Source organism: Triturus cristatus, chromosome 3_2 (assembly GCF_964204655.1).
Source record: "Triturus cristatus chromosome 3_2, aTriCri1.1, whole genome shotgun sequence".
In the NCBI taxonomy this organism is placed as follows: Eukaryota; Metazoa; Chordata; class Amphibia; order Caudata; family Salamandridae; genus Triturus; species Triturus cristatus.
Window position 1 is genome coordinate 133,383,425 of NC_140584.1, and position 25,011 is coordinate 133,408,435.

The following is a 25,011-nucleotide window of genomic DNA, read 5'->3' on the forward strand; positions in this document are numbered from 1 at the left end:
TTTGTTGTTATTCAGTAGACTTACACCAGAGGACATATAAGAACCCCCTGAATAGTGGCTATGGGGCAGTGACTGCAACACCAAGATGGTCTCTTGGGTCAGGTGTGGAACTTCCAGTTGTGTGCTCAGTATCTGCATTGGTTGATTGACAGCTCGAAACGTCAGAGATATCATTCGCGCAGCCTCAGGATACCATGATCAGAGACGTCTCCTTGCTTGGCTCGTGTGCTCATTTGGATGACATGACGGCTTGGGGCCTCTGATCTAAGTCAGAGAAGCACCGCATATAAATGTGCCAGAGCTGCAGGAAGTCCATCTGCCCTGAATACCTTTCTTTCTTTCCTTCATCTCAGGGACAGAATGCTGGCTGTGTAAGACAACACCACCACCATCAATTTTATCAATAGACAGGGCACAGTGTCGGGTTGTAAACCTCATGTTGAGAGACAATTCACCTGTGGGCATGGGGGCAGCGACGGGGAGTTTTCCCATTAGTGGCCCATCTTACAGGCTCCCTCAGTGTGAGAGCAAATGCCCTCAGTCATCGGTTGATGGATGATTATGAATGCGAGCAACAGCTTAGCCTTCCTCATAAGGTTGCAGATCTAATCTTGGTCTCCAAGAAGCCTGCCACCAAATATATCTATACATACCATTGGAACATGTTTGTTCAGTGGAGTGAGTTGGAAGGCATTAATCCTTGTACATCTTTCTCACCTGTCTGATGTCTTTAGGTTTGCTTTGCCTCTCTCATGGCAGGGTCTGATGGTGTCTACATTCAAAGGATGTGTTGGGAGCTCTATCTCTTTTTATGTCTTCTAATCAGCCTTGCTCTACTTAATCCTTCCCTCTCCATTTATTGTTCCTCAGTGGGATTTGAATCTTCTTTTGACTTTCTTGATGAGGTTTCCATTCGCTCTGATGTGCAGTGTTCCGGACACACTTTTACTCTAAAAATAGCTTTGATGGTGATGATTACTTCAGCTCACAGGGTCGGACAACATCAGGCCCAATCGGTTTGTCTGCCCAGCCCAGATTTCTGTCCAGATAAATTGGTTCTTCGTATCTGCTCACCTTTCTTACCCAGAGCAGTTTCTGTATTTGATATGGGTCTATCTATTACCCTTTAATGATTATTTCCTTCCAACCTAGAAGGATGAACTCCTGCCTAGGTGGGACCTTCGATGTGCAGTCTCTTACTAAATTCACCACTCGCAACACAAAAGAGCTGATTACCTACTTTTTCGCAGCCTTTGATGGACCTAAAAAGGACAAGGCTGTGACTAAACACACTATTTCACATTGGGTCATCTTTTGTTACAAAATTTGCTATGCCTTGGCCAAGAGAGCCCCTACAGATGCCATCAGTGTTCATTCCACAAGGGCCTGATTGCTTCCATGACTGTTTCCAGTGGCGTCTCAGTTACCTACTTCTGCTGAGCAGCTAATTGGTTGTCCTTGTCATACTTTTACAAAGCATTGTTGTCCTAAGTCTCAGGGTTCTTTGCCTGAATTATGTTGCATGATTTCCTTGGTTAGTCGGCGCTACTCATTCCCACCTCCCATGGAGGTACTGCTTCGGGCTTGTTCTTAAGGGGCGGAACCTGCACAAAGATATATCAGAAGAAAAATGTTGTTACCTCTGATAGCAATATTTCTGGTGATTCGATAATCTTCCCTCGGATTTCTCACCTTCCTCCATCTTAACTGATGAACTAGTGCCATGATTCATAAAATCTCAAAGTGTGCAAATATGTAATGTGCTGGTTTTCTGGCTGTTGCACACCTTGACTGGGCACGTAAAAAACATCAATAACCGATGCCAGTCTGCTGATGGGAACGTAATATACTCTGGTATTGTCAGGTCTAGAGAGGAAGTTGTGACTGGAGCCATGTGGCGCCACCTAGTGGTACTTGAACGTCATTGCTGGTGAAAACCCAGGTACAGATCTAAAAGCGACACTTTTGCGCCACCGTTGCGTCACTTTTGTGACGCATCAGCGGCGTAAATAAAGCAGCCAATTTACATCATGACGCCTCTAGGGAGATGCGTCACGTTGTAAAGTCCTGCGTCACATTATACCTGCGTCAGGTATAATGTATGCAGGGTAGGCGTTCCCACGCAGGAAAGCCTTATAAAAGTGACGCAGTGAAATCTACAAGAATTCCCTGCGCCACTTCTAGGACACCACTGCGTCAAAACCTTGTACACCTTGTACACCAGATACGTCCAGCCTAGGTCTAAGAGGGCTGGAACCATTCCAGATTTTCCGGACAGTTTCAATTATCTGATTGAAATGTATCTTTCATGTATATCCTGAAAATCTGACATTGCTCCTTCCCGCCTGGACCTGTGATAGACACCTTAGCCTTGGGTGTTTCACAGCGGAAGCTGCCTTACTGTGCTTCACTGCGCCTGGCCTATTTAAGTATTATACACAAGATGCTATTGTTTTATTTAAACGAAGTCTCGGATTTATAATTGCTATGTAAAATGTAGTGTCCTGCGAGACACGTTCTAGTGGTTCGCAGGAAGCATGTAATCCCAGCCACTCCCTCGAGGGCTGGACACACTGCACCCGACACCCATCCATCACGGGTGTCACGAGTGACGTGGCCCCGCTAATAAAAAGGCCCGGGTGCACGTGCTCGTGGCCAGTTACTGTACCATAGACCCTGGTGTCCGTCTCTCACTTCTTAGCATAATGTGGGCCTGAGGCCCGACTTTACAATGGCGACGAGGGGGTACCCCTGTGCACGACAGCTACATCTGCCTTGCTATAGGGAGAGTGACATACGCTGAGGCACCGGCACCTGTCTGACCGTACAGCGAGACCCTGCAAATGCCAGCCGGCGCTCAGTGGCCTGAGAGAGAGGAAAGGGCACAGGGCTGCCACACCGCTGTGCACACTCCCAGCCACTGCCCATAGCCTGTGACGACGGTGAGGGGCAGCAGCGCCACGAGGCGAGAACTGCAAACATCACGGTGAGGCGCTACGGAGAACCAAGACCCCGGAGAGCTCCCTGGGAACCTCTCCATGCTGCCGGCGTGGCGGTCACTGACGCGATATAGTGCTTCTGCCCACCGTAACAGGCAGTGTGACGACCGGAGTCTGAGCGGCGCCGGAAGGAAGGTGGCGAGTGTCTCCGTGCCTCCTCCATCTACAAGGCACCATTGGTCGCCCAAACGCTACCCGAACGCAGTGCACGAAGCGGCGCCCAGTGCATGCAGTGCGCGTGAGAGCAAGAAGGCCGTCACCCTGAAGCACACCCACCCGGCGATGGAGGTAACCATGTCTGTTTTCGCTGTGGGAAGCCTGCGCCTAAGTCTTTGCCAGCAAGTCGCGAGCCGCCCAGCCCATGTGCGCTGCCCCTACTGTGCCCCCTACCTTTCGCAAGCGACCAGCATGGTCCGGAAGTAGACACGGGGCCGCAAGCTCTCGTTACCAGCAGGCGCCTGAATCCAGTGGCACAGATCAGCTCCCAGCGCCAAAGCAGCCTTGACAAGCACCCGCCAGGCCGACACCTCCTGCTGCGGCCCCGCGAGAGTGAGTGCGATACAACGCTGAACACAAGCCAAGCAGACGGCGGCACTCCCTACCTGTCGGTGAGCTTCTCTACTCCGTACAACCTCCAGGCCCCATCAAGGGTTTTCTTCCTGCCGCCAGACAAGTGGCTGCAGCGCCACCTGGTGGCCACAGCGCCACATTGCTCCTGGAATCGGGAAGGACGGGCACACGCACTAGCCGGTAGCAGCAGGAGGAGGGGGACACCGGGTGTCTTAACTTCCTTTTTCAGCGCCAGCAGAGGGATAGAGCACCGTCCGAAACCGCCGCTGCAGCCAGCAAAGAGGAGAAGCCTGCAGTGTCCAGAAGGAACTGCTGGGCTCTGAGACTGAAGCACAGCACCGCCACCTAGCGACCACGAGTGGTACTGCAGCTGCATTAACCAGGCACGGAAGGGAGAAACAGCCTGCAATGCGAAGCCAATAGCGATAACTTCATCAGGGCAGCAGGGAGATCCAAGCCCATGCACCCACAGAGTCGCTGCAGTCCGGAAAACCCCAGCCTGGGGACAAGGCTGAACCAGGCTAAGCTGTAAGGAATGCCTCAGACCCCACACAAGGGTAGGGTGCAGCTCACTCCACCCTAGCACCAAGTGCACCACTCAGTGTTCTCAGCTCCCGCACTGTGGCCATGGACAGTCACTGCACTGGCTCCCCCCAGCACCCACGACCTGAAGCAATCAGGGCAAGCCACCGCGACAGACGCAGTGCCACCTGGTAGCCCCCCAGTCACAACGCGCTGAAGGACAGACATACTGCCTGGTCAGAGCAGTCAGCCAGCAGTGCCCTGCGACTGTCAGCCTGAGCAGCACCAGAGACTGGAGGAGAGGCCTTGACACCCCACTACCCTGCCAGAAGCCGCAGGATCAGCGAGAGGAGTTTGCAAAGTGATCCTTGCAAGAGGTCTGCACCGCCACGTCCGAAGAGCGGCCCAGCACGCCGACTGCCCACCACGACCGACGTCAGCAGACCAGTGACAAGCAGCACTGCACCCTACAAGCGAAAGCAGCAAGGAAACCCAGCAAGGATCTGCAAATACCCATCACAGCAGGAGCGCTACTGTGGACTCTACGCTGCCGCGAGCCACGAGCAGGCAGAACAGACTGCAACGTCTCAGAGGAGCTGTCCCCCCCTCGATAGCACTAGAAACGAAGGATGCAGAACACGCACAACAGGTTCCACCAGGAAGACTGCCTGCTCACGCCCAGCTGATGTGACAGACTGCACTAGGCACAGCAAGACAGGCCCTCCAAGAAGAAAGCCCATGAAGTGGCCCTCGGCACCCTGCAAGTGAGCCCAGCAAGGACACCTTCGAAGACAGTAAAGTCTCCAGGTAGCCGCCACACTCAAGAGCCCCAAGTTGCCTCCAGCTGCACCAGCGCAAACCAGCATCACATAGGCAAAAGCACTGCCTGCCACCTCTGCAAGGTGCGGTGAGAGACTGACAAACCCCGCAAGCAGCTACAAGAGACTCAGAGCTACACACGGACAGCCACCACTAGCAAGAATGGACGACCAGCTAAGACAGCGACGTCTCCAGGGAACTGCCCCCAGCAACAGCGTGAGAAAGACTGGTGCAGAGCGCGCACCACGCACATGGCTGCCCAACGCCACCGCCGGTAAAGAGGTCGCATCACCTGCTCCTACCGGTGAACAGGCACAACCGCAAGCTACAACACAGGCACGCAAGTTGCCAGCAGAGAACGCCGAAGGCGAAGACGGATCGCACGTGGTCCGAAGAACGCAGAAGACCACGCCAGGGAATCCGACAACACGGGCAGGCGCCCGGGAGATAGAAGCATCTCCGCAACGAAACACAGCTGAATGCAGCACAGAGAGCGACCATGTCCCCACTGCACCAGCGAAGCCCCGCAGAGGGCCGGAAAACAGTACAGGGTCCTCCTCCACACAGCCTCAAGATGGAGTCGGCGGTGACCCACGACAGGCAAGAGAGGAGTCGCACACTCCACGTGGCGGCCGCCACAGCAACAGGCGCTCCAACGCCAGCGACACGCGACTGGACGTCACGTCGCCTCGAGGTCCAAGCGCAACGCCCTCGAAGAAAGAAGAGTGACAGCCATGTCACCCTGAAAAACCGGAAGACACAGGTAGACTGAATAGACCGGAAAAAGGAGAAGACCGGGGACTCACAGCAAGCCAAGAACTCACCCTGACACATCTGACAGCCACCAAGGCGGACAACCGTCCCTGGACACAGCCTCACAGGAGAACCGAACGTAAGCCGCAGCAGTTGCAAACCGCGTCTCTCCACAACACGTCTTCAGGTGAACGGCCACTCCCCAAGCGTCGGCTGTCCAAGTCAAGGGGCATCCCTGCTCCTGTCCGCAGATGCCATGGGTGAAGATCTGCCCTGAGTGTCCGTCCTCACACCGCCTCAAGATGGAGTCGGCAGTGGCCCCCAAGCCAGGCAAGAGAGGATCAACACACTCTACGTGTTAAGCCATCATGGACACTCAACATCAGCAAGGCGGAAGCACGTGGCTACCCAGGTCCATCCTAACATCCGAACTCTCCCAGCAAATCACCAACACCTGTCATTCCGAATCACCACATGGCTGGCAACCGTCACCCACGCCAGCCATCGGCACATGCGTCAAGCACCACTCCCTGAGTACCGATGGACTGGAGTCCCTAACTGTTGCCACACAAGCCGACTAGATGGAACCCAAAATCTCCTGTGAACCTGTTGGACTGACACTTTTGTTTGTCCTTCAATAAAGTTGGGGAGGAATGTAGTGTCCTGCGAGACACGTTCTAGTGGTTCGCAGGAAGCATGTAATCCCAGCCACTCCCTCGAGGGCTGGACACACTGCACCCGACACCCATCCATCACGGGTGTCACGAGTGACGTGGCCCCGCTAATAAAAAGGCCCGGGTGCACGTGCTCGTGGCCAGTTACTGTACCATAGACCCTGGTGTCCGTCTCTCACTTCTTAGCATAATGTGGGCCTGAGGCCCGACTTTACATAAAAGGACGGACAACGCCCCATAAGGGGCCCCTTTAAGTCCGAAGAGCCCGTCAGTCGTATTAATGATATCCTCCATGTTTGCCTAGTGTGTGCCAACCCCCTGAAGCATACCTTTTGCCGCCACCATACGTAATCGTCTGAGCTGAAAGCTCCTGCACTCAAGGGAGCAAACCTTTCATTTGTAATTTTAAAACGATTACTTTCTGGCTCTTGCGAGGAATGAGAGAATAATGAAACTGTGTGGCATTTCCCCACTGTCAGCACATCGTGCCTATCAATTATTAAGTCATCTTTTTCCTATTTTACGAATCCATTATTAACTATCATAACTCGTCTACCGTCCAGAAATGGGCTCACAGCTGTGCCTTAAAATTATCTCTTGGCAGCGCTGCGCCTCATCACCGCAGAATTTCTGCATTTGTAAAAGCTCATAAAGCTTGGGGGGAATCTTCCCGCCCACTTCTCTTCCTGTTTGCTCATTACTCGGCATGCATTAATGATGTATCTTCACCATGTTTCACCTTTACGTGTCCTAGCCATCGTTCCTGTTTCCATAGCAACAACTCGTCCTCCCGCTGAATCGGAAACCACAGGCTGGTCGAGTGAGTACGCACGCGCGTCCTTTGCAGTGATGGTGGCCGCGTGGCGCTGTCGCATGTGGCGCGTGCATGTCAGACAATTAATCTATCGCTAACACCTGGCTAGGGTTCCGATTGCCACAAAACGCTTTGTAAACTGTCTAATCGCATTTCTTACTATCATCGTTTGTTAGTTATTTAGTTTTCCAAATATCGTGTGAGACGTCCAGGCATGTAAAGTGTCCATTTACATGAGTGAAGAGTTAACTTTCTTAAAAATGCCAAAAGGGAGACACTCCCCTCCTCTCATGAATTTACAAAAATAAGTCGCAGAGCTAGCATGGAGATTTTGATCTTTTTCGTAAAAAACAGAGCCACAGATCTAAGGAGCAGTGTCTGCCATGGCCTCAATTGCGGTGACTGGTTAAGGCATAATGCGGTATACATGGCCGGCTTTAGTACAGGTGGCGCCCTGTGCGACAAGGTGTGTTGGTGCCCCCCCATGACCACCTCACAACGGATTCCCTCACTACCACCATTTGATAATGCCCCCACGTCTCCATTACCACTGTCTCCCTGATTCATTTCGTTTTATACAACCACTCATACCGGTTTAAGGTGTCGGAACACTTTACATCACACATAGATTGCACAGAGACAATCATACATGTGTAAACCAGAGTATAGGAAATGTTATATAAGACAGAGGCCTACAAGGGGTAGGAGTCACATGTCATCCATACTGGTAGGCAGCTTAGTTTAAGAGTCCTTGGTCTGAAAAAGCACAAATTTAGAATTTTAAATCAAACACCGTTGTTAGGGGCTTTCTTTAATAATAAGAACTGATTTCTACCCAAATGAACCCTTTTTGCAATATTAGGATAAGGAAAGACTGGGCAAAAAAACATGCAGCCGTAATTTATTCCTTGCAGTTAGCATGCAGTTCTTTGATGACAGTTATTAGCTCACTGCTCTATAGTAGGATTTTAACTTTTAAGCTGCAAGTAACAAAAAGATCTCTCTTGCTAAAGGATGACCCATTGACCTATTTATAGTGTATGCAACATTTTTTTCAGCAGGCATGTTAACCTTCTGCACTATGATAAGTCAAAACCTCCTCTACCAGACAAAGCCCCGGTCTCTCTAGAGGAAGAACATTAACCACAGTCGAGACATTTTAATTGATGCTTGAAAATTGCTGGGACAAGGAACATGGCACATGTCGCCCCCACCCCAAGTCAGTGCCCGGTGCGGAGGCACCGATCGCACCGCCATGGAGCCGGGCCTGGCGGCATACATCAGTTGTTGGGCTCCTGTGTGTGCACTTCTCAGTTGCTGATCTTAGGGTTGAAGGAATGGGTACCATTAGCAAGAAAATTGACCCTCAGGCTTCTATTTGAATGAAAAAATACAGCAATAATCAGTGGTCCCTCAGGCCTCTGGGTGCAGGTGGCAATGCACGTGCTGCACCAATGGAAGCTACCCCCCGGGTGGGCTCTATATAAATGGACAGTATACTTCGTAACAGGGAGTGAGTCAAAAGGGGAAGTAGTTTATTAACCGTTATTGAACAATCACACTCATATTCTACCTGTATTCTAGAGATGACAGAAAGAATCTTTCAAAATAATAAAATAGTGAATGTTGTGCCCAGTGCTACCGACGCACTCCTGATCAACACATTCAGCAGGAAGCTACTTCGGTCAGTCAGTCAGTCAATAATTCTTTGTTCGGCATGTACATAGCTGTAAAAGACACAGATAAAAAGCAACGAGGAATACAAAAATGATAAATAATACATCTAAAAACACAGAGATAAAATGTATCAAGTGGCAGTAACCTCCCACCCTCCAGAAAGGCACCCCTGTTAATGTGCCAATAAACCAAGCAAACAGACAGCCATGCCTCCCTTAGAACAAGGAGAAAATAGGTTAGCGCATCCTCTAGCCCGCCATTGATCTCCTTGACCATACCGCAGCTTTTAAAAAGGCACAGACCCTCTTACACACTTCATAAGTATTTAACCAAAGATAAAACAGTGCACCCTTACTCTTCCTACAACTTAAACATTTTAAGATGGGTTTCAGGAAAGCTTTAAAATGGAGTCTAAAAAGGTACAGAAAAACATCAAATGCATTATTGTTTTTTCCGAATGATCTTCACAGGGACAGACTATTCCTGACGCCACTGCCCGAGTTCCTAGCCCTGGAATATTTAATAGTCTCGCCACTGTGCCAGCCCTGAAGCGGAAAATAAGAGACCTTCACATTGTGACAAAGGAAGGTTGAGATACAGATCGTTGTGTTCAAATTCATGAAGATCAAAATACCATTTTATTGTTTTTTTGTGCAATCGCCTTCAAGTCTCTCAGAATGCCATAGGTCTGAACACAGCAGTTTGGTCTTTTGCTTCTCCAATATTGGATCTTTCACAGATTCACATGCTTGAACCATTCCCTTTCGTCGAGGTGGGAGTCCCACAGTACCATAGTAAACCAGTATGTAAATGCATCATATGCTATAGTGGCTATGCAAAGTCAGTTTAATCGCCTATTTATGTCCTTTTTTTAAAAATGGACCAAACTTGAACTATAACCAATCATGCGACAGCACCCTCTAGAACACTCCCAACAGAGACTGAGTTCCTCTAAATACATAAATCCCGATCTATGAGGGGAGCGTCTAAGGGGAGGAGGGTGGGCCGCATGTGACTATGAAAGATACCAATAATGGAAAACTTTAGTTACAAGTAAGTAACTCATTTTCTTCTCCGTATTGGATCTTTCACAGATTCACATGCTTAAATCAGATTAACAAGCAATTTTTTGTAGGTAAATATATAAGTAATAGAAGTACCCTTGAGTATACACACACATATGTATAACCATGTATGCATAGCTTTGCGTAAATAGTCTGCATAGAAAAATAAAATTATGCACAATACAAAGCTAGGATATACATTAGCAAAGATGTATTTACATCACCCATATTTCCCGAGGCTCACCTCATTGGAACAGATGATGCAAAACCACCTGTCCTACGGCTCCATAATTTCTCTGCGCTGACTTCAGGCAGTAGTGCTGCGTGAGAGTCTGGGTGCTCTTCCACAGCACAGCATATCTTCTCCAGGGAGGCACCTGCCAACAGAGCCGCCAAGGTAGATATTACCCTTGTGGGGTGCGCCTTTCCTCTTGTTGAGAGTGGTTTGCCAGCTCTGCTGTCTCCTTTTCTCCGACCTGTAGAGCATCAGTATTACCATGACCCCAAGTCCCAGTCCCATAAAGAGCAGCTGAGACACACTGAGCGTTATAAATATTAGAAATAGGGTAGACCGTGCTCCTTCCATCCACCAAAGGTAGGTTGAGAATTGCTACAGTTGCTCTACCAAGTTTAATCGTAAGCTTTTTATCTGAGTATGCCATGTCCTCACATTGCTATGGATAACCCCTAAATAGTTAAAGTCACTCATGCCGCCTAAAGTATGCCCCCCTGACTAGTAACCTAGCAAATAATTTTTATCCAGGTCCATAAGCTATTACATTCAGTTGACTGTAATTAGTGACTAAATTCAAGTCACTCATAAAGGTGACAAAGGCTTCTACAAGTAGACAAAGGGCTCCCGGCGTCCTTGCCATTATGACCGCGTCATCTGCGTAGCTCAGTGCTGGCACAAAAGCCATCTTCATTTCTGGAGTATCGCATGTAACTGTAGCCAGGGAGGAACACAGCTTGTTAATGTAAATCGCGAAGAGCAAGGGGGCCAGGATGCAGGCTTGGCTCACCCCCCTTGCCAGCGGGAATGAGGACGTTACTTATTTAAAGCCATAAATAAATTAGGAGCATTTCAGATTTGCAGGTCATCTCCAAACAAATGTGTCCATCCAAAGCAATCCACTGATGCTGTCTGCCCAGGCTAGGCATTTGGGATTCATCACAATGGAAGGCTGCTGACATGACAGGATGCGCTCTGTGTGCATGCTTACATCAAGAAGACTCTTGCGCTTTCATTCAAACATTAGTGCTAATAATAAAGGTGCCTGACGGCCTGAAGGCACTGTGTGAGGGTAAGTGACTCTATCTCATCTGTGCCCGCAGAGGGGGCTCAGCATCCAACACACAGTGACCTCCGCTTCTTCTCGATCCTGTGGCAGAGCGGCCATGCCTCTTAGTAACTCAGAGCTCTGAAGGCCCAGCCACGCTTGGAAGAGCACATTGCAAAACGTATGTGATGAATTATAGATCAGGCTACAGGAGTGAAGCTCACGGGTAGCTGCACATCTGCCTATGGCATCTTCTGAAGCTAGGCACTATTCTTCTGCTTTTCAGAGATAGTCATGACTGTTCAAACTCCTCTCAATATTGCAACTCAGAAGCCGCTGCCAGCACCACTGGGGGCCACCAATGATCACTCTCGAATGTTTCATGTTTTGGTCACCGTTACCCCATTATTATTTATCCATAAGACATGAAATCAGAAATAATTGTGAGGTTAGTCTAAGTGTTTCTACGTTTGCTTTAACGAATCACACTTAGGCTGCCGTGTCCACATAACAGCCAGTGCTTCTGTGTCCTGAGATGTAGCAGCTCTGGCTCATTGCCCTCCATTGCAGCCGTGTTACATTCAGCAGAAACTGTCTTCCTTTCCTACAGTATTCACCAGATTCTGCATGAGTTGAGATACTTGGTTGACTTCGACGTCCTAATCTTGTAATCGCTGGGGAGATGCGAGAGGATCTTGTGAACAGTATTGGCAGATAAGAGCAAATACAATAAATGGCAGTGGCCAGGCATTATCCTTTGTGGGAGTCCTGGGATATAAGTAGTGTTAGCAATCAAATGTTTAGTATCTGACAGATGTAGGCTTAGAGACCTGCCCTTTCAGCTGCTTCCACACATTTCCATTTTCCACATAATTCAATAAAACAGAATATAAAATGTCCTAGTTTTCATAACGGAAAGTTTCAATTGTGTTAAGGATGCAGAGGAGAGGAGGTCTATGTGGGTTGTTTCAAGAGCATTTTGAGCAACGCCTGTCGAATATTCACTATCTTCAATTAGGGAAGGCTCAGCATCTTTTCCCTGCGGCTGATAGCAAAGCCCATGAAAGTAGTCTGTTAAACCGGCAACTTATTTTGGTTGCTGACAAACCCCGGGAGTTATCAATACAATACAGCGCGCATCATGGCATTAATACAAAGTGAAGAAGCACTCGACTGTGAGCTGTTGGAGCAGCGAAGTAAGAGGGGGCTAAGGGGAAGATACAGACCTGTATGGGACATGGTGCATGCTAACTGGTTGAATGTCTTCTGCTTCCTTTCCTGGGGGGATCATGGGAAAGGTAGTTTATAAAAATGTTGAAGTCTGCCAGAGATGATAAAGTGGAACATGTCAGAGAATAATCCTCGTCTCCACTCCTGATATAGAATTGTGTTACAAGAGTGATTTGCAATGACTATTCATGCTGGACGTGTTAGCAGATGCAAAGGCCAGCGCTGCATAATTTTCACCCTATGCACAGTAATTCAGTGTGCTTTTGTTTAATAGAATAATTTCTTAAATGCATCTGAAAATGCAAGGATAATTAAGATTTCAGGGAAGAAAATGAACATTTTAGTTATGCAATATCGTTGCAGAATCTAATATTAGGTTTGCTGATTTTTGTTAAAGTGACACAGAACGATTTAAATTGTGACCAGAATTCTTTTAAAAAAAAATGCTGCTAAATCCTCATTAATCTATGTGCACAATTTACATTGCAATAAATTAAACATAGTATACTTGCGAATTTCCGGCAAACACAAACTTCTCCCAGGTGGGACTTCTAGTAAGAAGGGGAGGCCTCACGCTGACTGAGGTAAAGCATCCTTAAACATGAATTTCATAGGAAGGAACACCTTGAACCTAACTTTTGGGACTCCCGCCCGAAACTACAGATGCCTTTAATTACTGTTTCAGATCATTTACGCATGGAAATGCCTCCTGTAACTCAACGTGTTTTTTTCCAGCCAAGCTTTGCTTTTTATCCTGTCGAGGAAGGCGTTGTGGTCAGCAGCCTGTTTGCCACTAACTTGATCCTTCTTTTAGGGCACGAGCGGAGAGTTGGCAGTCACCAAACACCATGCTTCTTTCCTAACCCCAACCACTTCCTCTTCAATGCCATACATGTCTGGATCAGGTTGCAGTTTGTCAGTGTTTGACTTGCATTGTTTGATCAGAATGAATAACACATGATGCACCATTCCCTAACTTCCTGCGCTTCCATAATCAAGTACTCCTGCAAGACCGTAATAAGTGTTTGAATATGTTTATGTCGCAGACCGATACCATTTCCATATTGTGTCGTATATTTACATAGCAAAATTTGCAACTTCATTTTCGTTTCTCGTTTGCTGAGTTTGTAACGCTGTTGTTGATTTTCCTTACCCATTGTTTACCTCCGTTTTTTGATTTTTTGTATTTTTCATGTGACCTCCTCCACTTTCCTTTCAACCAATCATGTGCTTGCGTATCATGTGACTTTGTCATGTGGCTTGCATGGTGCTGCTGATGTCGTCCACGCTGATGAGCAGAAGGTAAAGTTCTTTCTTCTGATTAGCCACATAGATTTAGGACTCACTCAATCCAACAAAGGTTGAAAACACGTATAAATTAGTTCATTTATGAGTACTGCCCAGACACGGTGTTTACGGTTTCTTGCAAACACTGCCTGGCCGCACTGTTTGCACGCACAGTTCTGAAATGATATTTTTTTCATTTTGAAAGTTAACTTCCACCTAGAGCTTACTTTTTACGGCTCAGTCATTTGCTTCAGTGATATGTACAATTTGGTTCTGGATCCCTTCCATCCCCATTTAGCATTTTATTCAAATCTTGGCCTATTCTTTGTAGCATTTGTTGCCTAAAATAGACCACACCCAGGGGTGTAGCTTGGCCAGTAAGATTGTGGAGTAGGTGGGGTGGCTTCAAATTTACCAACAATCACACTGGTATATCATGGTGAAATTAATTATGTGAGAAGCAGAGCAGGAGGGGGCTTCAGGAGCATTGGGAAGGGATAGCCGTGCGGATTAAAAGAAAACAAGCTGTAAAACAACCAACAGTTTTAAGAACTTCAGGAGAGAGGGCGAGCGTATGTGTTGTGTGTAGGTAAAAATTCTAGGTGAAATCCGACAGCTGCCTCACCATGCCTGGCTGAAAGCAGCTGTACCCAAGTATTTAATAGAGAATACATTTATTAATGGGGGGTGTAACACTCCCCAAAAAACACTGAAGCTCCGTCCCGCGCTATTATACATAGTAACATAATGAAGAAGTGTTTTTGTTGTGTTTATACATCAGGAAATGCTTTCAGAATCCTTTTATATTTGTTCAGACAGCCCCTTTGCACGGAGCCTTGTGCTGAAGCCTCTGGTTGCGGTTTGAGAGCCAGCCGCCTGTAACATCTTGCCAAAATACAACTCCTCCTCAAAGCAGCTTTTTAGTTTGTGGTTTATTGGCTGAAATTCTTGCCTCCACTGTACTGTTTCAGAGGTCTGCTCAAACATTCTACAAAAATGATGCATAGATATACTCCGAAAGGGAGTGCAAAACTGCATTATTTTCCCCAAACGAACGTTGTATTTATGAGCCATGGCTCTACACATCTACGAGGGACAGCTAGGTACATTCTGCCAGGCACTGCAGTCCCCATGTAACATTTATATTTGTATCGGACATATTACCAAGACAGGGGACGTGTCTAGCATAAAGATCCTTCCATCAATGGGCAGGGGAAAAGCCATGTTACTGTATTAACCTAATAACATAAAAGTGTAAATACATGTAGTGGTTATAGTCTATAGTTAATACAACATAGGGTTGCAAGAACATTTGTTGGCAGGATTTGCTTCTCAAGATAGGTAGCAAAATAGATAATTTTATTGCAGCATTTTCATCATTGTATAATTTATTGCACAGAGCACGGTCAGAGGCATAAATAGGGGAGGAAACAGGTAGCCAAACACAGCGGGAGTAATTTACAATGAAAACTTAGTAGGACATCTGGTCTTCAAATTTCGTTGCTTTCTGAAAAGGTTTCCCATTGGCCATCTCATTGACACTGTGTGTAGTTTTTAAGAACCCTAGATCTCAGTGTCATTCAAGCACTTACTAGAGCATAATGAGCGGTAATCAACAGTAGTAACAAGGGCTCCAATATGTCGCAGTGGATAAAGGCTTGCCTCTGAACCTTGGTGCGTCCTGCCTGATGTGAGTTTGAATCACAGCGCGCCCAATTTAGTCGTCCATCTTTATAAGTTTGGGAAATTGAGAACCAGTACATTGTGTAACAGTAATGCCTGTTGCTTACAGTGCTTAAAAATAGCAAAACCGTGGTATAACGTGCTGCATATGGAAGTCATTGTTATATCTATCTGCAATTAAAATGAAGACTGCTATTCGTAAACTATAAAAATACAAAAAAGGGCGTATGTGGGGTAATTGTCCAGTGACTTGTCTCTTACTCAGTTCATACTCTGTTTGTCTCCTTCACCAAACAGGTTACACAGGTATACATGCTCAGTTATCCCTACGATTGCTCATTGACTGTTTTTCAGATGCGGAGATCAACACGCTTATGTATTGTAAACAATGCAGTAGTTAAGTCAGATCTGCAGGTCTTTGTACTGTCTAGAAGCAAATGACTGACCCTTCTTAGATTACACAGTAAAAGATGGCACCACAAATTAAAGCATCAGGCAATAAACAAATAATGGAATATAGTGTTCTTGGTCAGTAAACTTGTGTTGGTATTTCACTTTAACACATCTAAGAAAGGACAACCTGTGCCCCGTTGCTTCACTTTTCAAAACATTTAATTGAAATACATTTGTGTTTGAACTTTGCTTATTATGAAATTTAAAGATTGCACATTGTGAAGATGTGATTTGTAGTTTACATAGCACAGAAGCTTTTGGGCTGGGTAGTGGCACTACACAAAACTAACCCAAGTAACCGTCCAACATTGCCATGTGCATGCAAGTGGGCCTAACCTCTGCCTTCTACTCCGAAAACACTGTATGGGCGACATCCAGAAAAATTCAAGAATTGGTTGGTATGTTCTGCACGTTTGTCTTTTGTTGTTTTCTGTGTGCACGTTTGATTTCTTCCTCTTGTCTTCCACCGTGTGTATATTTCATGTGTGAGACGGTCCTTTGTCCTCACTTGTAGGATTCGTGAGTTATATGTTATCTTTGTGTCATGGCAGTAGTTTACTATTGAATCCCATTTACACAGTGTCTTAAGTGCAGAATAGAGTTGTTGTAGAATTTACATGTCCTATCAGAACTGCCCCTTAAAATATGACTTTTAAGAGATATTGTTTGTACTGATGTGCCTCATAAAACACTAGGCCGTTCGGGGGATTGAGCAGCGTGTCGATGATACTCAGAATAACTAATTGGATCAGCAGGGTAGTTAACTTTGGAAAATATTTTGGTACCTTTAGCTAATGTTATCCAAATTAGATTTATTCTTTATTCCTAATTGATGGGTTCTTGATACGAAAAGTTAATTCTATTCAGACATACGTGGTTCACTTTGTAGGTAGCGGTGTAGAGGAACAGGCGTTTATGAGTTGTTGAGTAGAACGCTACACCAGATCACTGCTTGAATCATGGTCGAGCAGAACTGTTGGGATTTAAATCCGACAGACATGGAGAGTTTTTAAGCTTCATATCATAGTTGTCTATAGAAGGCATGACTTTGTCGTCCGGCTGAAGATAATAAGTGCACTAAACGGTCCCTATAAGATCAATGAATAGAAAACAATTTCTGTGAAGAACATTGGAAACAGTTAAAGGACATCAGTGGCTTTATTTCACTATGTTTATTGTCCACTAGGATCTTGATTTCACGGTCACCTATAGCAAATTGTAATATTCAATTAAAAATCTCGAAAACACCATAAAGGAGCCTCCACGACGAATTAGTGATATATCACGCAAAAGAAGTGTGTCAGGTGAGAATTTTATAAAACAGTAGATGTCAGCCATTACATAATGTGATGTAAGCCAAGACCGAAAACATGAAAAAGCTGAGCTGCAGCAACTAAAAAAAAACAAGTGTCAAATTATATTAACTTGCACTACAAAGTTTGGTAAAAGATGCTAACATTAATCAATGGAATTAAGAAATGAACGAAAATGTTTTCAAAATAGCATTGTGAAGCACCACCTTTCAGTTACGGAAACATGTGAATGGATTCCTCCCCTGCAGTCAAGTCGAAGCAGTCTTTTGCACCTATCAATGTTTGGTGAAAATGTCATCCACTGAGCTCATTTATGTTCTGTCCCTGGAGCAAACATGGTCAACAACCAGAATGTGCCTCTGCCAAATTGAGTCCTTCTTGTGTTGCACTGGCCCTGATCACGTTTTGGCTGTTTCTGCTGTTGAGTGCACTAAAATTGGATTTACTAACATGACTTAAAGCAGCCTTATGGAGGATGGCTCCTTCACTGTTGAAATAAGCTTTGGATTTGCCGGAGTAGGGCATCGCAGAACTTTTAAGTGGTGTGCTTTCCAAAGGACAACCACGTCTGAGTCACCCAAGGGAAATACCTGTGTATGGCAATCTCTACCCGTCAGGACATGTCCGTCCCCCATGACTGCGACCACACATTGAAGGTGGAAAGAGCTGCAATCTGAATATCCATCCAGGACGATGCCCTTTCTTCTGTCTATGCTGGTGCAACAATTTTGCATAGCAGGCAATTGGGTGGCGATCCTGAGTAGGGCTTTAGAGACGGCTCTAAGAGAAGGGGCTTTATCCTTCCGGCAATACTAGGGTAACTTTACCTTGATATCTTCTGGCGTACTCGGAAGGACTATTTCTCACTCTGATTCCAAGTAGCTTTGCAGTACCTACTATTTTCTGGTGAAATTGTTAGAAATTGGGTACACTAAAGATATGATTTACACCATCTCAGTACCTTGGGAAGCATTTTATGAGGAACAAAAGTGGAGACGCCGAGTTGCATTCAGTTGTGCCAAAAAAGATTTGTCTGCTGCGTTTCAAAAGTCGTTTTGGTTACTCGAAAGGTGTCAAATGCAACCTGCTCCCTGACTTTAAATGCAAGCATTATCTTCTGTGTTTCTGCAAACATTAGCTGGGGTGCTGGAGGATAGGATGATGGGGTGTCGGTATTGGATTTAAAGTGCAACACCTTCCCTACCGATACACCGATTGGAGTTGGAATAGTAAATCATACTATTCCAATGTCCAGCGCCCCCCTAAGGTAAGTTGTTGAAACAACTTATTTGTTAAAGGAACGGGTGGTAACGGCGCAGTCATGGTAGTGACTGCCTTGTTAAGCCACATACGTGCAGTTTAGGCATGCGTGGTTCCGTCATACAACTGTCTCCTGGCCCTAACCAAAAGCTGAGAGCTGGTATGAACTTTAAGATTCTTCCACTTCCAACCCGTTTGTAGAAATACATTTAAAAAAAAGAAGCACCACAAGGTATCTTACTGCTTCTCCTCCTCTACCACACACACCAAAGCAAAGAAAAATGCACTCATACCCACACCTGATAGCAATTGCTTTTCACAAAGTAATGCTGTGTTCTTTTTGGCTGTGTTTAGGAGGGTGCTAAGAGCAGCTGCTTCCATAACTATGAGCAGGATGTAGATTCAGAAACTGACCACTTACTCTCACCTTTGGATTTAAACGCTTCCTTATTGGCCGACGTGCTGATGCCATTGTGTTAGGAACCTTTCCAGAGATACGGCTTGCTGTCCCCTACCATCTCTTTTGAGGAGGCCACTACGTTTGCAGCAGCCATGGCTAAATCAGCACTATCGTCTGACATTCTCGTGGCACAGTAAAGACAAATACTGAGGCCCATACTATCATGCTGCACAATTCCTCCATCTATTTGACCCGCTGTCCTGCAGTGTGGCCACAAGACTCTTGCACAGGGAAAGATAAAGAATGTATTACCAGTCTCTCAAGAACTGTGTGTGAACTTGGAGTTATAGAGTCTGGCAGACAACCTACTCGTAGAGAAGACCTTGCACTAGCCATGACCCCAAGTCACCAATGCCTCCCTGTTCGTACCAGGGTTCCGCTCAATGATTTGATAGATTCCCTGTCCATCAGCCAATCGCCTAGACTGCTAGGATTTGTGTCATATCCACTTCCTTGCGCTTCAGGTCATTTATTTTGCTTTCACAGCCTTCCTTTACTCATTGCAAAGAACAATGGGGCAAATTGACACAGATCACAACACAGCCGTGCACTTCATCAACTAGAAGAGGTTTAGGTAGTTTACGCCTTGCAAAAACAAGTGCAATAAGTCACAACGTCTCTGATGAATTCTTGACTGCCAAGTTCGCTCAGTGCCCGAGCTGGTGTCCTGGGCAGATTTATAGTGACATTTGTCAAGTGGAAGAGCAAGTACTTTCTCTGGGGCTGGACATCAGACTTGGGCTTTTTTTCCTCTTATGCAAACAGCAAGTCATTCTTTTCTTAGTGCACTCGCTGAGATGTGGCCCTGGTTTCTCTTTTTGGGAATTCCTTCTTTAGCAGAAAGCACTACGTAATAGTCCTACCTCACCTTGTCTCGGGACATGTCATTTTCAATCCTCTTTACCTTAGTGGAGTGTGTTATTTTTCTTTGTATCAATATCCCATCCCGATTTTAAGTATGTTTAATGAGGTTTGTTTGCCCTATTGACTAAGCAAACAGTTTACTGACAGACTGTTCTGTTAAACACCTGCCTCATGTGCCAATTTGGTAGCCGCACAGGCTGCAAGGAAATATAATTACAAAATAAAATATTAAAGAAAAACAGTACATTCTCCTCCATGGTGAAGCCTTTGATTTCTCATCGAGATGAGTGCTGATAGTTCCCTGACTGCTGTTGATGCTATATTCAGGAATTCTAGTTAAATGTGTTCATCTTTATGACCAGCGCAGACATGTAGAATGCGGAGTGGGCTTTGGTAGCTGTATCTGCTTATCGCGGTGGAACCAAGGGGCGATCCTCCAGTCAAATCAAAAAATAGTCATCAGACAGATTGTCCTTCCCCTAACCATTCTGGATTTCGAAAGGGTTCTTGACTCGTGCATTTATCTGCACCCGGTGAGGGAGTCTCCCGCCGTGCCACTTGTAACCAACTCACTAGAAAGATAAAAACATCTTTTTTTTTCTTCTTCTTCAGAATAAGGGACATTTCATATTGTTTTCTCTACCTCTCAAGAATAGGGGAGATTATGCAAACTAGACACATGGACTACTCCCATGAGTTCTTTTCTCTGGGTGATGAATCCAGGGCCATCTTTTGCCTCACACCCACTAAACATTTTGATTTGTTAATTTGTCTAAATGAGAAAAGCTGTAAGGAGAACAAGCTAGCCTCTCTGTTTGAATCAATTCTTAGTCCAGAGTTTTTTTTGAGGTGATCAGCAGTGCTCGGCCATGTTAGGTGTAAAGTGTCGCTATATTTAGTGAGACTTCGGGAAGAGATAGAGGCGCCAGTGTTTAAAGGACAACTTTGTGCGTCCGCGAGAAAGCTGATGATGCAGTATACCTAATCATTCCCCCAGAAAAAGCTCATCAGTTTAAAACAAATTAAAAATATTTTAGAAAAATATTAAAAAAGAGATACAACAAGGTAGCAGTGGCAGGATAGCAAATATTCATTGTACCGCATTGTGAAATATTTTGGATTGATTACATCTTTGATTGAAAATGGAAGTGGTAGGAATATTTGAAATTGGTGCTTTCCATATCTCTGTCCAGCACACCAAATTGCTGTTTTTGCTGCGGGAATGATGGCTGTCCGTCAGATACGTTAGATGGACATTTTCCTTTCAAAAGCTGGCTTCAGTTTTCACAGGAATGTTTTCAGTAGATTGCACGTAAGATGTTTTTTGCTGGTACTGATAGGCGAGAAGCCGACGACTGTTGTGTAGATGGGACTGTCGCTAGTACGTGCAGACACAAGCACGTTCATTTGCACTTTGTGCGTGGACCGGTTATGGAAGGTAAACTGAGTGCCTGAGCATGCAAGCATCTTCACTCACTCCTTTAAATGTCACTCCCCTCCTCTATTAATGCTTCCCTCCCTTGAAAGAGAACGGTGTTCATGGTGGACTAATACAACTCTTTATGATTTTCAGACTAAACGTCTTTCTTAGATTAAAACATCACTAACCTTTTTTTTACCTTTGCAGTCATTTCATTTGGGCACATATATGCACACACTCACAAATACCTCTGCACAAAATGAAAACTGGATTCTTGATTTGATGGCATGCACGGATCTGTGTTTACATGTTGACTGTCACAGTGTGGTGGGAGGAAACGGCAGCCTCAAAATATGATGTTTTTGAAAATGTTCAGATAAATCTCTGTTTTGGAAACGCTTGCAATGTCTGAAAAGTTCCCTATCCGTAGCAAGTACAGGGAAATTAATTGCAAAACATGAATGTTCTCAGTGACTCATTGCATGTGAAAGAATTAGGAACACGTGTACATACATATGTGTAGAGAGTTATAGAAGTATATGCTCTTCTCATAGGCACATGTCATGATTCTGTACTTTTTTCACCGATAATATTGGATGAGTTACTATCAGTATTATGGAGTGAGGGTTGGAACTGACCCAGACCATGCATCTTTGAACAGCAGGATAGGGTCCATTTACATTTGCCTTGGACTTCCTATGGGCATTGTAATCAGAAAAGAGGAGGGATGTCCGTGTCAAGCAATCAGGTTTCCCCATCAGTTGCAGGCTTTTTTGGGGAGACAAACATGATTCCTCGTGCATTGATTGTGTGAAATGATAAATGAATGATTATTATTATTTTTTTTTTAATTGCACCGGTTAAGGTTTTTTAAAATTGTATTTATGTAAATAAACCCAAGGCAAGATCCTTTCACAGCAGATTTAGTTATTAATTCTGCTAGTGATGTGCTGTCCTTGAACCTTCCGGCCTCTTTGTATCAGGCATTAATTCTTGAAGGAGAGCTTTCTATCTTAAATCTTATACAAGAGTCCATGGAAGATGATAGTTCACCGCCAGGCATCTGGGTGTACAAAGAGTACTGAAGATAATGTACTCTTTACTCCAACGGCAGTAGTCATTTAAACTCTCAAATTCATAGCCTTAAAGTCAGTGCTTATTGCTCTCCAAGATATCTCTTAGTGGTGTCATCAAAGTAGAATGAGCAATTTACAGTTGGAAAGTCCGGCAAACTCTTAAATCGATTCATAACGGATCTGTGTGTTCAATGGTCCGATAGTCATGATAGCCGTATGGCAAGCAACGCTTTTCAGCATGGTGCCATTTATATGGGTAAACACTATCCAGGGACTGGCTGTTTACTCTGAATAAGTTTGAACCAAAGACCCTATGGCAAAGGAAGGCGAATGGTACTGGAACCAAAGAACGGAAGGTGCTAGATATTGTTCTGGGCAAAGGCTAGATTTCTGCTTCCTGGCCTTAGCCATCGTGTAAAAGGCCACCCCTTGGGGTTCCAAGCAGATGTGAGTGCCTTATTAGCAGTACAATCAACTGGGCACAACGATTTTATTTGCTAAACTCCCAAAAGGTCCTTTTAAAACTTAAGGCATTCTGAAGGGCCACCGAGATGTATTCACCTAGTAGCGCCCAGCATGCTTCTCTGTGTATGCCCTACTTGTCATGGACTTTTTCATTGTATCCTCAGCACCAGGGTAGAGTCAGTCACTTTGGTCGCTTCATTGGGGATTAGTTCATTATTTGTGAATGAACTTTACAAGTGAAATATTGCTGTGGCCCACCAGAAGGCCACAACGTTAATGCGCCTTCTGCGGACATCAGGGTGGATTTGATATTTTGGTTGTCAAGTCCCAGTATATCAGACAAGACAATACGGCAATCACAGTTGTGGGCCTCACAGCCCATGGCACCTATAATTACCCACTTATCATCCTCTCTTTCGGTAGTTCAGTACTGGTGGACACTGCACATTCTTTTCGCTCTTCTGCCTCTTGTACTTCTTCTGTTCTACGGAGAATGTTGTTGGCCTTCAGAAAGCATCTATTCCTTGATTACCAGGATACTCCTCCCCACAGGGTGGAGACCACACATTGGTCAAGCTGTTGCTGACCTTACCATGACTGGATTTTCTCATGCTTTGTTGTCCTTTTTCAGAATTATTCCTCAGAACCTTGAGTCCCACAGTGACATTTATCATGGATGACTTCAGTTTGCCAAGAGAAGATAATTGGTGACGTTTTTACATATTTTGACTAAAAGGGCATTCAATATCATATTTATAAAATATATTTGATTGTCACTTGTTCTTATGGCAACAATATGGATACTTATTTCTCTGTCTAATCTCATATCAAAATAGTTATGGTGTGCATATCATCTATCCCTTTTGCATCGGCTAGCGCTTGCATGTTGGCAAGGGATTCACTCTGACCTTGTGTGCCTGTGATTTAAAGTGTTTGACTTAGAACATAGACTTTCTAAGTGTGTCACTTCTGCCAGGATAATCAGTGAACAACTTTTTATGTGTATCTGGTTTTCCTATTTAACGTCCTCTGAGATTTTCCTCCTACTTTTCCGGATTATAATCCCTCTGTAGATTTACCATGCAGCCCAAATCTGAGAAGAGCTCCGAGGTTGTGCTATAACAGTACCATAGAACTGAGCCTTACTCCTAAACTTGTAGCTGATTCTGATGTAAAAAGTTCAGAAGTGCAAGTTGCCTTTGCCACCTTTCCAACATGTTAATTTCTTACATCTCTTAGTATTGTGAGCTTCAATGGATTCTTCTGGAATGCAGAGGGATTGTATTCTAACATAACTATCCCAGAGTCTGTAATTTGCCAAAAGCATGTGCTTATTTAAATAATTCCCAGAGTGCCAGATGGGCTACTCTGCATGTATTCAGCCAGTGCACCAGTCTGGATTCCAGTTAGAAAACTGCTACATATGTACTGGATTTGTTCTTCGTAACCTGTACATGAAAATTACGTGGTCCCTAGTACACGTTTACTTTGCTTCCAATAGTGTAATAGAAAGCATGGGTTATACTGTCTCTTACTATTATGCAATTGCATCCTTAATCCCAGTTCAATCTCTTTTTACAGCCAAGTAAATTAATGCTGAAACCAGCTGGCAAGGGTAAAGCAAGCCGTGGTTTTTCACCAGTGGGGATATGTCCTCTTTGTTGAGCAAGCAAAATATGCAACCTTTTCTAACAGCACTTCCAGACAATACCGCTCTTTTACTGGCAACCAAGAGAGTCTAGCCACAGAATGCTCTTCTATGGTAGTCTTTTTAGGGCTTTCCTGAATTTCAAGGTGGATCTGTAAAGGCACATTTGAATGCCGTTCCAAAGAGCTTTTGTTTAAAAGCAATCAACAGTCTACACTCTTTGTCAGACACCTTGTGTTTGTGAACTGGTAGTGTTGTGGATTCATTTGAGTTCAGTGTTTTATATCGTCACGGCTGAACTATAAAGGGAGATATGAATGTGAACTATGTAGCCCACTGGGCCGTCTTTGATATTTTCTAAAAATGTGACTAATATTGAAAATCGATGACATGATTATTACAGGGGAACCCAGTGCTCCAAAGTTGGATGGACAAATAGGAGAGGATGGAAAGTCCATTAGGATTAACCTGATCAAGCAAGACGATGGTGGGTCCCCGATCAGACACTACCTCTACACATACAGAGCGGTAAGCATTGCAAAACAAATTGCGTACTCATATCTAGCCTATTGGAGTGTTTTCCAACATTATTCCACAAGAGCTGGAAATGTGCTGGACTTTTAGGATATCCAAATGAGATAAATGTACATATGATTAAAATTTAAGTAGTCTGTGGTGCG

At 45.1% G+C, this 25,011-nt stretch overlaps 1 protein-coding gene across 7 annotated transcripts in view; it reads left to right on the forward strand.

Annotated features, from left to right (window-relative positions):
- The window catches only part of NCAM1 (neural cell adhesion molecule 1), a 723,973-nt gene that overhangs the window by 576,418 nt on the left and 122,544 nt on the right, over positions 1-25,011 (forward strand). For all 7 annotated transcript variants that reach the window (XM_085647346.1, XM_085647349.1, XM_085647344.1 and 4 more), the window contains one exon: positions 24,735-24,859. In XM_085647346.1, the coding sequence (XP_085503472.1) occupies positions 24,735-24,859 (125 nt within the window). The remainder of the gene's footprint in view (positions 1-24,734; positions 24,860-25,011) is intronic.